This window comes from Hemicordylus capensis, chromosome 4 (assembly GCF_027244095.1).
Source record: "Hemicordylus capensis ecotype Gifberg chromosome 4, rHemCap1.1.pri, whole genome shotgun sequence".
Classification (NCBI taxonomy): domain Eukaryota; kingdom Metazoa; phylum Chordata; class Lepidosauria; order Squamata; family Cordylidae; genus Hemicordylus; species Hemicordylus capensis.
The window spans coordinates 253843493-253857326 of NC_069660.1; the positions used below are offsets into that span (position 1 = coordinate 253843493).

A 13834-nucleotide genomic window follows, 5' to 3' on the forward strand; every position below is an offset into this window, starting at 1 on the left:
GCATCTGGTGGTTCACTGTGTGAAACAGGATGCTGGACTAGATGGACCTTGGGCCTGATCCAGCAGGGCTGTTCTTATGTTCTTATGCCTGCCTGCTTGCCTGCCTGTGCATATCTCCTTTTAAAAAGTTTTATAAAGTTTTTTAGCCCATTTTGAGTTATAAGCAGCCAATTTCTGGGTTTTTCCTGCAATTCTCTGATGTTACATCACTTCCCCTTCAATTATCTCATGTTACATCACTTCCCATGAAATTCTCTGGTGTTAGGTTACTTTTCTCCAGATTCACAGCGAGTATTCACGGTTACATTAAAAAATGTTTTAAGTTTTGCCCAACCCTGACTCAGACCCTGACATGCAGAAGGTTCCAAAGGACCCCAAACTGACATTTGCAGGGCCAGATTAGATCAGGTCGGACCCAATCATGATTTTTGTGTTAGTGCACACAGGCCTGTTTAATTCTATATGAAAAAATTATGGAACTTCCACAAGAAATTGTCTAATGAAAATTATGTGCTGGGATTTTCTTCCTAAATTAAGAGAGCATTTTCATCACAAAGATTAATCCTAGAATTTAACCTTGATTTTTGTAATGTAGATGTTGATAAGCAAGGCACAACATGGATCGACAGAGTTGCTGACTTATCACACTTGGTGTGAATTAGCAGCTCTTTTTCTCTGAAACCACAAGTAGTTCATCTAGATGAAGTACAAACAAATACTATAAGTGCATTGCAATTATAAGTAGCCTTAGGAAAGAGCAAGGAACAATTTTATGATATTGCCAAAGATTAGTGCTGAAATGCTAAAATGTATAGCCGGGAAAGATCTGCTAGAGAGATGTTTTATTAGAAGAAATGTAACAAGGGATTCACAATGCAGCTGTAAATCCATTAAGGCAAGGAGGGCTCTGTAATAACCTTTCTCCATTACGGCTATTAACTTCAAGATTGCTGAAGCTGGTAACTCTGCAAATATGGTTTCACCTAGCACAGTAACTTAACCCATCTTCACCAGCTTTTATTCAGATCAGGAGGCATAACTTTTCTGAAATCATCCATTTTGCATCACAATAAATTTTTCATCCTTTTTTTGGACATAATGTTAGTCTTCACAGGAGTGCTTCTGGGAGGCAACAACATTCTTTCATTCATTCAAAAGAATATATATCTCACCTTTCGAGACCAAGGCCACTGCCACCTCAGGAGCAATGCAACTCACAACATAAGATAAAATCAAAACAATTTATAAAATCACAAGGACAGTAAAAGCAAAAATACCGTATAATTAAACTGCAGCCAAATCAAAATCACCACCACATTAGGTTGGAACTGAACTTCCCATGGATTTTTCAGGCATGATACAATTGCATGAGCAAAAGCCAGCCAGAATGTAGTATTTTGTTCATCTTTCCTTCCTCAGATTTTCCATATGGATGGCAAATGTCAATGTTATGAATTCTTTACAGTGGTTTTTGATGTAACAATTGCAGCAAGGAAACTTGCATCCTAACATGGTTTGCTTCAGATGTGAGCATACACACAGCACTAGCTTCCATATTTGCCCCCACATTTTTGAAGCATGGGCAGTTTTGTGCAAGAGCACAAATACTTTGGAGCTCCCCCAACACTCCGAAAATGCTCTGTTAGACAATCAATAAGTCTCTGAGGGTCAGGGATGTGTTTCTGGTCTAACAGAGCCCTTCTGGAGCACTGGGAGAGCTTCAAAGTATTTGCACTCTTGCACAAGAGCGCCCAATCTTGAGAAGTGTGGGGATTAGGATGAGATCTAGCACTGTGTGCACGCAAATTTTGGAAGCACACATGCAACATTAGGATGTGAGCCATTATGTGTGTATAAAATTGAGATTAAAAAAGACTAGTGGAGACAGAATAAATGTACAGCTTTTACATTGCCTGTGAAAAGTGTTGATAATAAATAAGGGCCAAGTACAGGCATTGCGAGATTATCTAAGACATTGCTGCTCCACTGCATCTTTAAGCCAGCTGCACCTTGAGCAAATTGATGGAATTGTTTGTTAAAGGTTTGTACGGGTATTTTCAAGCAGGACTTAATATTGGAGGTGATAATATTAGATGAAAGTAGACAAAAAAGCAATTCGCACATTTGAGAACTGAGTAGGAGAATTGTCTTACCCATGTTTGGGAGCTGTGCGCACTCCCCATTTTCGCTTGTGTGTGAGCAAACCAGATGTGGAAGAGGGTGGAGTGATTGTGTGTGAGGCAGAATCTGGGTAGGAGAAAAAGCTGTCCTACCCAGTTCCTGCCTCACGCACAGTCACTCCCCTCTCCTCCTCTCTAGTTGTTTGCTCCTCTACAAGCAAAAATTGGGAGCACACACACCTGTGTGAACGGCCTTAAACCAAATTAATAAATAGAAACATTTATATACTGCCTTCCAGCATTTAAAAAAGCAATTTACATGGGAGAAGTTATAAGAATATGGTTCTCTGCCCCCCCAAGCTCTCATACACACCAACGCGCGCGCGCACACACACACGACACTAGCAATGACCACTGGAAGATGTGCTGGGCTGAATAGGGACAGTTGCTCTTGCAAAAGGTAAGAAAGCTAGCAGGTCCAAATAGCCTGGAGGGATTATTTAAATTATAAATAGTTTTCAGAAGAAATTCCCAGTGCTCTTTGGATAAAAGACATTCACAATATCCTGGAACATTTCAAACATTTTTGTAGATGTGTTCAGTGTAAAACGTGATACTGAATATATGCTTAATATGTTTGTTGCCTAGAATGATTGAAGACTGTGGGAAAAGAGGAACTACCATGGCAGAAAGGAGGCAGCTGTTTGCAGAAATGCGTAAGTGCTGTGGCATTTTTGTTTTTCTGGAAGATGAATGTTTTTTTGCAAAAGACCAGCAAGACAGAATATAACTTTAGTAAATATTGCATGGATTTGTGCCTTGGGCTATTGGCAGCTTGTTCTACAAAACAGGGGTTTAAAAGTACTTTTAGTGTGAGGCAAGATGCAAGAAAGTATACTTAATTGACCTAATGCTGTCTTTTTGCAGCTCTGTGGATGTTTTAAAAGCTCGTTTTAGTGCCATACCAATTACTGCTAAGAGTTTCAAGGTGAAAACATATGTATAAGAATACAAGCATATTGCTCAAAAAGAAAGAAATATGAAGCAACAAAACCATACAGTAATATCTCTCTTTGGGTCTTCTGGATGCTCTAATCTTATACTATCTTTTACTTGTCTCTCTTCTGGGAAGTATGTTCTGTAAGAGGCTTTCCCCGCTCCCCAAGCAATTGGCTGAAATACTTCTGGCTTTACTAGAGTGCCTCAGTGTTCAGTTTCTTAATTTAAACATTTTTAATTTGATGCTGTCCTGAATAGATATGTTTTCTGATGCCAGGAAATTTTATCTGGATTCTATATTTATTCTTGTCACTTTTACACATCAGTTTTAAACTGTCCTAAATTGATATTAATAGAACTTAAATTGCTTCAGCAGAGGGAACTTGGCCTCACTGATTTAGAGATCTGATACGTAAGTCACTCGTGCAGATTGCCCAGCTTGGCTGGTCTTTTAACACTGGCTGGTATCCTTTGTTAGAACAGGGGTGCAACTCAAATGTTCCACTGGACTGGAATGCACCACAACATGGTTTTCGGGCACCGAGGTCAATTTCCAGCACATTATTACATTAAAATTAATTATTACTAAATATGAATGAAAGCACTTATAAGTTCCTTGTGGATCTTTTCTGCTTGTCATGGAACCAAAAGAGTGGCCCTCTGACTTTCTGGGGTGCTGTTGCTACAGGATATTCCTACAAAGTCGCCACAGGCTGGATCCAGCCACCACGTCTTATGTTATGCAGACCTGGTTTAGAAACTACTGCCCATAAGATTGTTTGCTTGCTACTAATAGGGCACTTTTCAATCTGCCAGAATATTTCCATACCTTTTATACATCATTTTTCTTCATTTGATTTACAAAGGCAATATTTTAATTGACGACTCCTCGCTGTAAACCTCCCAGAGATGAAAGTTTGGGGTGGTGTACAAATTTGGTAAATAAACAACGTTCAGAAATCATGAGTAATAAACCCAATAACTTCCTTTGAGCTGGCACCTTGCTAATATAGTGGTAGATGCTTTCTGATTATACACATATGTTAAAAAGTGAATGTGTCCACTTTGAGCTGCCAGCATATGTTCTCTAGTAGAAATACAGTTCTGCTGAATAGGAAAATACCAGTCAGCTCTTACAATGTATTGTTTTATTATGTCTGCAGACTGCTAACCATCATAGCATATGTAAGTAATTTTTTAAAGCAATCATCTTGCAAATGTGTGGATTCAATTTTTAAAAATTCAATTGAAGCAAGTTAGAAGCAAAATGTTGATTTGGCATTGTTTGCATATTCATGTGATCCCTTAGTATTTGCTTCTCATCAGAAACCAGATAGGAAGCATTTTGTTTGTAGAAAAATGATGGCAATCTGTAACGCAAATATGAATAATGATAAAACTATATTCATTTGAGAAAGAAGCAAAAATAACATTCCCTTTGTTTCTCAGTGTATGCCCACAAAACCGTATTTTTATTTCAACACTGGTCTCTCATTCAGTAATACAACTGAGTGACAATCAAACATGCTAGGGCCCAGACTCAAGATGAATACAAGAAATCATGTTTGTACAGTATATTACATAAAAATAACCTTAGTAGCTGGTTAAAGTCGTTCTCAAACTGAAATCTGTTGACATTAGTTATCTGCATAAATTTCCTATAAGTATCACAAAACATTACAAGGGGAAATTATATAATTATTATCTATCTGCTTATATGTCTATATTTACCCAGCAAGTGAAGCAAACCTGTGGAGGTGCTACTGTTGCACCTGCTCGATAGGTGTGCTGTACTCCCTCTCCAACCTCTTCAACCCTAAAAAAAGAAAAATGGTTTTTTGCCTTCATTGGTTCTTTCCTGACAGAGGCACAGCAAGAGAGCTTTCCCCCTTCTCTTCAGGTGTTTCCACATTGCTGAATTTTCCTGGGGTGGTTGTACAGACAGTTTAAAAAAAGAGCAAGATGTAGATCCCTGGATTCAATTTATCTTCCAGCTAAGAATATGACAGGAGGGTTGTTGGCAGACTTGAACCCAATTAATTGTTTGTGTGAAAATGGCCTCAGATTTACTCCCTGTCACCCAGTCTGATAATGATGTGGGAGCTGAAGTCCAGTTAACTTATTACTATTATTATTTTAAAAGCACCAAATATGTATATGAAACTTTGCAATGTAAGCAAACAACTTCACCCATCCCTCAAAAGGCAAGTCCCTGCCCCTCAGAAGTTTGATTCCAAATCCTAGTGTCCATTTTTTTAACCTGTTTTTGTCCTGCTGCCATTTTCAAAATAAAGTTCTTCCTCTTCTTCATGGCAATGCTGTACTGTTTTTCAAAGGATGCTTCTCATTTCTCTTCTGGGTCTCATAATCCTGATGGTTTGACCCTTTGGGGACATGCTGAAAATTGGTCATGTGTATTACCTATGCCCATTGTCCAAAGCTCTATACCTTGAGTATAAGGAGGTGAGCTTGCAAGACAGGTACACAATAATTGCCACAATTATTACCCATAATGATTATTCAGTTTGAAAATGAGACCATCATCAAAAGATATTTGAGAATCTCTGTTTTAAAATATGTTTAATGAGATTCCCATGATACTAAGTAATAAAAGTCTATAAAGTAAGTAAAGTGTGCCGTCAAGTTGATTTCGACTCCTGGTGACCACAAAGCCCTGTGGTTTTCTTTCGTAGAATATAGGAGGGGTTTACCATTGCCTCCTCCTGCGCAGTATGAGATGATGCCTTTCATCATCTTCCTAAATCGCTGCTGCCCAATATAGGTGTTTCCCATAGTCTGTGAAACATACCAGCGGGGATTCGAACTGGCAGTCTTCTGCTTGTTAGTCAAGCATTAAAAGATCCTGATATGAATAGTTTTCTTTTAAAAAACAACAACCATGACAATCGTTTAATATTAGTCACTTGACATAAGAGAAACAGCTGGACACAACCAGTGAAGGGAGGAAATTCTTGCTATGTTAAGGATAAACTGTATTGTGGGAAAATCAAAAACTTTTAGGATTGGAGAATAAATAGTTCAGGGTAGCTTCTGCCAGGAACAGATGGTCTTGAAGCAACCAATTGGTAAAAGGATCTAGTCACAAATACTTGGCAGGTGGGGAAAGGAAAAAATAGGGGGAAATGGGAGAGGGAATAGATAATTATTCTTTCCCCTGATATGCAGGCTGGAAATGTAAGATCCATGACTATTTGCTCTCTATGCTTTAATAATAAAGCAAAAACTAAGACTATTTTTGCATGGCAAATGATGGCTGACATCCAGCCTAACAAAACGCAGGTGCTACAGGTGAAACTCGGAAAATTAGAATATCGTGCAAAAGTCCATTAATTTCAGTAATGCAAATTAAAAGGTGAAACTGATATATGAGACAGACGCATTACATGCAAAGCGAGATAAGTCAAGCCTTAATTTGTTATAATTGTGATGATCATGGCGTACAGCTCATGAAAACCCCAAATCCACAATCCCAGAAAATTAGAATATTACATGGAACCAAGAAGACAAGGATTGTTGAATAGAACAGTATCGGACCTCTGAAAAGTATAAGCATGCATATGTATTCAGTACTTGGTTTGGGCCCCTTTTGCAGCAATTACTACCTCAATGCGGCGTGGCATGGATGCTATCAGCCTGTGGCACTGATGAGGTGTTATGGAAGACCAGGATTCTTCATTAGCGGCCTTTAGCTCTTCTGCATTGTTTGGTCTCATGTCTCTCATCCTTCTCTTGGCAATGCCCCATAGATTCTCTATGGGGTCAGGTCAGGCGAGTTTGCTGGCCAATCAAGCACAGTACACTGTATACTTTTCAGAGGTCCGATATTGTTCTATTCTACAATCCTTGTCTTCTTGGTTCCATGTAATATTCTAATTTTCTGGGATTGTGGATTTGGGGTTTTCATGAGCTGTACGCCATGATCATCACAATTATAACAAATTAAGACTTGACTTATCTCGCTTTGCATGTAATGCGTCTGTCTCATATATCAGTTTCACCTTTTAATTTGCATTACTGAAATTAATGGACTTTTGCACGATATTCTAATTTTCCGAGTTTCACCTGTATGTAAGAAGTGCTGGTGCCACTGCGGAGATCCTGACTAATGCAGTGCTTTCAAGTGGCACTGCACACTTCTTGAGGAAGAGGAGGTCATTGAATTCCTCCAACATCTTGTGTGATTGCTGGAGCTGCATTCGTTGAAGCCACCAGCTCCACTGGTGCTTCTCACATACGGACCGCACCTTGTTAGTCTGGATGTTGGTGAATATTTACTTTTTAAAACTTTTGATAAATCTCTTGATTTATATTTTTTCCACTACACACACACACACACACACACGAATTGTTTTTGTGTCATTGATATTCTGTGACCTCTACCTAATAAGAGTATCAACCAATCAGAACTTGATAATTGTCATTAGTGTTCTAAAAAAGAAAATTCTGGTTTTTTCCCTCTTTAGAGTCATGAGTATTTTGCTTGGAAACATTCTTTGAGAGAATATGTTTTTATGTAGGGTTCAACTTATGCTTTTCAATTTCATTCCGTTCAGCTTTGCACATTTTCGCCACAGCTGCAACTGCTCAAAATGTCTGTCTGAAGTCTCCTCTCACACATGCAAAACCATAGTATAAACAAATATTTTTCTACTTCTTTCAGTCTGACTTAATAAAGAGGCAGTGTAGACCAACATTGGCTTTTGGTTGACCAAATGCAGCAGGATTCTTGGAAGAATGCTGCATGAACTTTGCCCTCTTGCAAGAGAGCAGTAGCATAATACCATGGTAGTCCCAATTGATCTAGAGCAGTTCTGGTCTTGTTTGAACCAGGAGTAGAGCTATAGTGGATGCATGTGAAGAACATGTGCCCACCCTGCCTCTGGGGCCACTTTGCTTACATCCTTCCTCTCCCTTGCTAGCTAGTTGGCTAGCCACAAGCCACTCCTGCTGGCACCATACTCATGCCACCAACTGCTACCAGTTTTCCTCCCTATCCTCAGCGGTGCACAGCACTCCAGTAGCCTGCCACCACATCCCAGCTGCTCAGGATTCTGATACTGAGGTGGCTGGGAATGAGAGCATTCTTGGGGGCACAACTGCCTGGAGCATAGCATGTGGGCAGTAGGAGGCGTCACTGCCATGAGAGGAATCAGAAACCTGCAGCTGCCACCACTGGGTGGAAGAATGGGCTGCTGCAAGGCTAGCTCACCGCCTGGTAGCTGTGCTGCCTTCAGGCTAGGAAGCATAGCAGCAGTATGGCCTCCACTGGAGGAGAGGCTGCCTTTGAGAACACAGGCCACCTATGCATCGCTACGCCCCTGATTTACACTGGGAAGCAATCTTGGAGTAATTGCCCTATAAAAACCATCAAACAGGGTTTATTTGATGACCTTTTGGCCAACCAAATATTGGCATTTAACAGGTTAATCAATTACCTTTTTTCATTGTTTCATGATATCCATTCAGTAACTTATTTTTTGTGAATAAAAAGTTTGACTCAGTTGAGACGTATCACTGAATTCTGGTGACTTTTAATCCTGGTGAATTTTCTAAACCCCATTGCTGAGGTTGGTGTTCTGCCCTACTACTTTAGGGCACTATAGTACTATAGTTTTCCTACCCATTTTCATTTTGCATGTTCAGCATGCAAAACTGGATTGAATGAGCTAGGGTTAGCAATTTACAACTTGGGCTGCAATCAAAGTTTCCAGACAAAAATTAATCCAAGTACTTTATCCAATGCATAATCTTTATTCCGATTTAAAGAAAATATAACACCCAGTTTAAGACAAAGCTATTAGTTCTGCTATCTTCTGCTAGAGAATAGCCTCCTTCTCTTTTGGTCACATAAAGTATAGGTGGAAGTTGAGCCATCGTAGTTATGTCTTATTATTGTGAGCTGGATAGTTTTTTGTAGGGGGTTGTTGTTTGCTTTTTGGCACGTGAAAGTGTTTTTGGAATACATGGTGAGCCAATCTGGACATGACAGCAGCAATTCTCAACTTTAAACATGTTGAAAGATGGTATTCTGGTTTTAGGAGCAAAAGCAGCCTGTGATTGAGGACTGCGAAACCCTCGTCTTGCTGTGACTTGCTTCTCCCCCTGAGTAGTTTTATCCCTAGCCAACCTCTAACACTGAAGTTAGCTAGGCAAAATGTGCCTGAGGAAAGGGTTATGGGGGGTAAGCAGCAGGTGCAGAGAGGTTCCGAACTCTTCCCCTGTGTACCCATTTTGGTGTTAAAATTGCCCCCTCCCATTTCTCTCTGCTTATATGGTTGGAGCACTCTTGTGTTCAGACACTCATAACTGCTGCTGTCATGTCTACCTGGGCTCTCTGATTTGGCCAGCAAGGCAAGGATTTGCTGGGAAGGGAGTGGAAATACTGCTTATATAAACAACTAGTATTTTTAAGCCCGTTTAAATAACGGGCGCTAGTAGGGTTGCCCCACTCTCTCTTGCCCCTCCCCCTCCCCCTGCCCCACTCCTCTTTGGCTTTTCCCGACGATGACGCCTCCTCAACCGCCTTCTCCAGACCGGCGCTTGGAGAGTTAGTTGTGTGGGCCGCTATTGGGCCCGGGGCCAGCCATCCCCCGCCTCCGCCGCCTTCGCCACGCTGCCAGCCGGGCCGCCCCCGCCAGCGGCCTTAGTTTTCCCGCCGTGGCCACTGCCGCCAGCGGGGCCAGTCCCCCCGCCGCGGCTGCCACCGCCAGTGGGGCCAGTCCTCCTGCCCGCTAGTGGGCCCAGGCCCAGCCTTCCCCTCGCCTCCGCCGCCATGGGCAAACTGCTGGGCCGGGCTGCCCCCACCTCACATCTGTGGCCGGGCCGCCTTGGTTGGCCGGGCCGGGCCACCGCTGCCTCACGGCCTGGCACGCCGCCGCCTCGCCCCCAACTCACATCTGCGGCCGTCGCTGCCGCCTCTGCTCTCCCTGGGCTTTCCCTTCCCTGCGGTCGGGTCGGACCCACTGCCGCTGCTGCTGCTGCCGCCTCTGCCCCCCCAGCAGTCCTCGACCCGCCGCTCTCCTCAAAATGGCCGCCCCTTTTGCCTGCGGCCGTATCTTCCTCGGACGTTCTGGGCATGTGCTCCGCGCATGCCCAGAACAGCCGAGGAAGACACGGGCACAGAGACACGGGCGCACACCCTGGCTCTTTATTATAGAGGACAACAACAAATATTTATATACTGCTTTTCAACAAAAGTTTCCAAAGCGGTTTACATGGAGAAATAATAAATAAATAAGATGGCTCCCTGGCCCCAAAGGGCTCTCAATCTAAAGAGTATGCTATGCTGTGGATTTGTAAAAACGTAAGTCTAACACACACAAACACACATTGCAACCACACATTTCTCATTAATAAAGTAACAGAAGTAGAATGAGCTTTTGAACTTGTGTGCTGATGGCGGCAGTTAGGGTTGCCACATATCCAGGAATGAACAGTCCAGGGATCGGATGCCCTGTCCAGGATGGAGGAAACATGTTGTCCTAGAAACAAAATATTGAGGAATTTGAGCAGGAAGACTGCTTTAATAAATTTTAACCATTTTCCTGGTGCTTCTCTCCAGGCATTGTTGCTACATTATGGTGTCCATGTCTAAAAGCCTCACATTCTTACCCTTTCTCTGGCACCAGTGCTGCTGATGGGCTAGGTTGGCTCTCTGTATATGGCTCAGTAAACTCTTTCCTGGTCCTGGATCATCTCTAGAGCATAGTAGTGGTAGTGGTCTCTGGATTTAGCTATGAAGTAAATTGACAGAGAGCACACTTTTCTAAAGTGGCATTATTGGGGTCCATTTCTCTCTAGAACACTCATTCCCTGATGCAGCACCTGAGGTCTTTTGAGGGTCCCTCTTAGCTAACAGGAAGTATCTTATGTGTGGAGTAGCAGAAAGAAATGTAAGGAGTGTAACGTATTCATAGAAGTTGCATTGCATTCTCTCAGCTACCACAGGGGGCAGGAGAGTGCACTCTATGCACTCTTACTTTTATTCAGTCCTGCCCCCTATGTGGTAGCCTGAGATAATGCAATGCAACTTCTGTCTATACATTACAAAGAGCAACAGCCCCTAAAACACAGAACTGTTGGTGAAATATTCCCAACCCCACTGAAAACAATCTGCTCAAAGCACAAGATAAAAGACGAAATGGCTGAGCTCCAATCCTGGTCCAAAAACAGGGTCTTAAAATTTGCAACCTTCCTTTTGATAGTTGTGCCCAGGAATTCTCTCTGACCAGTGTGGCAACCCTAGTGGCAGTTGGTATTAGAGCATGCATGGCAACACTAAGAATGCCAGTACTTACAAGTGGCAGGCTTCTGTGCAGCAGCTCAAAGATTGTGTCGGCTTCTAATTAATAAATCCAGTGCTGCACTATAGCTTTTTAGCTAGTTGGTGGGTTTTGAGACTGTTGACCTGTGATCTTTTTAATTATTATTTATGTTTTTATTTCAATTGTATATTCACTCTGTCTCATTTATAAATTTTTGAGTTTTAGTAATCAACTCCCTCCTTAAGATTGGGAGGCTTTTGGTGGTTTTAGTAATATACCCTAGTATTGTGATATAAGTGGTATTAATGGTTTTTAGTGCTGGTCATAGACTGTAATAAACCTTGAACTGAACTGAAGCCAACACTTACAATGGACAGCATGGTAGAGACTATACTAAACTAGGATGCTTTTTATTAATGCAGTGTAGCAACTTCCATTTTCACACTCCAACACTCTCTTATTTTTATTTCCTATTAACTAAACTTTTCCTCCAAGCAGCCTTACTGCTAAAATATATTTGTCGTTTAAGAACACAAACATAAACATAAGTTTGAATTTCTAACAATACTTTATTCTGAACTGGCTCATCAGTTGAGAATATTTATTACGAACTTTGTAGTTAAATATTAAAATCACACACTTTTCTCTATCAGAGCTCAGCCATTTTGTCTTTTATCTTGTGCTTTGAGCAGATTGTTTTCAGTGTAACAGATATAGAAGACTATTTCCCTTTGCTTAACTATTTTTAACTTTGCAATCTTCCCGTTCTCTCTAATTAGAAGAGACAACCTTGGAAATGTCCAAGAGAACACTTGTTTCTCTGCTGCTTGCCCTTATATGTGTCAGATACACGCACAAATTGCAAGTGTCATAGCATATGTGTAATTCTCTGCCATTAGGCGCTCAAGATCTGGATCGCATCCGTCTATCCACCTACAGAACAGCATGCAAGCTTAGATTTGTACAGAAGAAATGCAACTGTAAGTATGTGTTAATTCGAATTACCATCATTAATCTTCCACTGTGGAGTTGTGTTTGTTCTTCAGTTGAAATGCAAATAGGAATTTATTTTAATACAGATTCAAGAGATGCTAATAAGAACACCTGGCTCTCCAGAAAAGCATGATATTCCACTACTGCTAATTACACTTAAACGTTTAAATGTTCTGCATGTGGGAGATGGGGGTGGGAGAGGGTGGAGCTCCTTAAGTACATCTTCTGATAAGTAATTTCCCCATCTACCTTTCTCTTAGCAAAATTAGGAGATACAGCATAAAACCAAAAGAAGACTTTTTTCCCCTTCTAGTTTTGCTTTTTAACACTTTTAGATTTGTGTATTGTGCAGTTGGACAGATTTTATATTAAGCATCCACATTTACAACAGATGTTAATTTTTGCCTTCAAAATTTCCACTATTAAACAGATTAGCAGGGGTTTTTTTTGTCTTTGAGAGACTCATTACATAAGCAATCCCTGAATATGCTACATGCTTCTTAAAATTATCAGTAGAATAAATTATATTGTTATTACTTATATACTTTTCAACAAAACTGTTTGCTTAGCTATTTACATAGAAAATGGAATAAGATTGTACCATTATGAAGGGTTATGAAAGATAGTAATGTATCTGGTGTATAATTATTTCCATTATTAAAAATAATATATAGTATTTTATGTATTACAGCATGGGATGCCTGGCACCTGCTGGTTTTTGTTATGTCTGGTGGGTTGATTCTACTTATGACTATTGAGCATTTCTAAGGGTATGTCCCTGGCATTTGTGGGTTAGGTGGTAGGTAGCACCCATCATTCCCTACCACACAACCCACTTTGGTGTTCCAAGGAGCTGCCCATGGGGAACAATGGGATATTTCGAGTTTCCACATTGTTCCCTATGGCTGGAACAAGATGCACTCACAGATTGCACACACAAGTTTTGCATTGCAATTTGCAGTGTATTTGGCAACTCTGCCTTGAAAAACACTGCAGAAGCACACAGTAAAAGGGAATTTGTCTCTCCCAACACAGAACACACATTTCAGACACAGTCCAAAAATGGCCAAAAAAGAGTCACTGACCCAGAATCCACTGCTAGCCACAGTACCTGCGCCGCAGTAACATCATTATCACAAGTTGCTCTCTCACACACAATTATGACTCCTTACATTATTTCCTAGCATTGCAACAGCTGCCACGGCTGCACCATTACTTAGCAGCAATCATAACCATAAGCTCAACTGGAGCAACTTCAGTCACATTTTTTGACTGAATACACCTTGCAATGCAGATTGCAGAGCAAACCAGAGAAGTGAGTGGAGCACAAGTTAGCCTCAAGGCCAGACATGGAGATCAACATAGTAATCACCAAGAAATATCACACAGTGTACACACACACACACACACACACACACACACACACACACACAGAGC

General features: G+C 41.2%; 1 protein-coding gene across 40 annotated transcripts in view; it reads left to right on the top strand.

Moving 5' to 3' along the window:
* The window catches only part of DTNA (dystrobrevin alpha), a 323001-nt gene that overhangs the window by 169921 nt on the left and 139246 nt on the right, over nucleotides 1-13834 (top strand). For 39 of the 40 annotated variants that reach the window (XM_053243077.1, XM_053243079.1, XM_053243078.1 and 36 more), the window contains 2 exons: nucleotides 2769-2836; nucleotides 12304-12384. In XM_053243077.1, coding sequence (XP_053099052.1) covers nucleotides 2769-2836; nucleotides 12304-12384 — 149 coding nt within the window. Of the gene's footprint in view, nucleotides 1-2768; nucleotides 2837-12303; nucleotides 12385-13834 lie in introns of those variants that run through there. The other variant, XM_053243072.1, reaches the window with a different exon arrangement.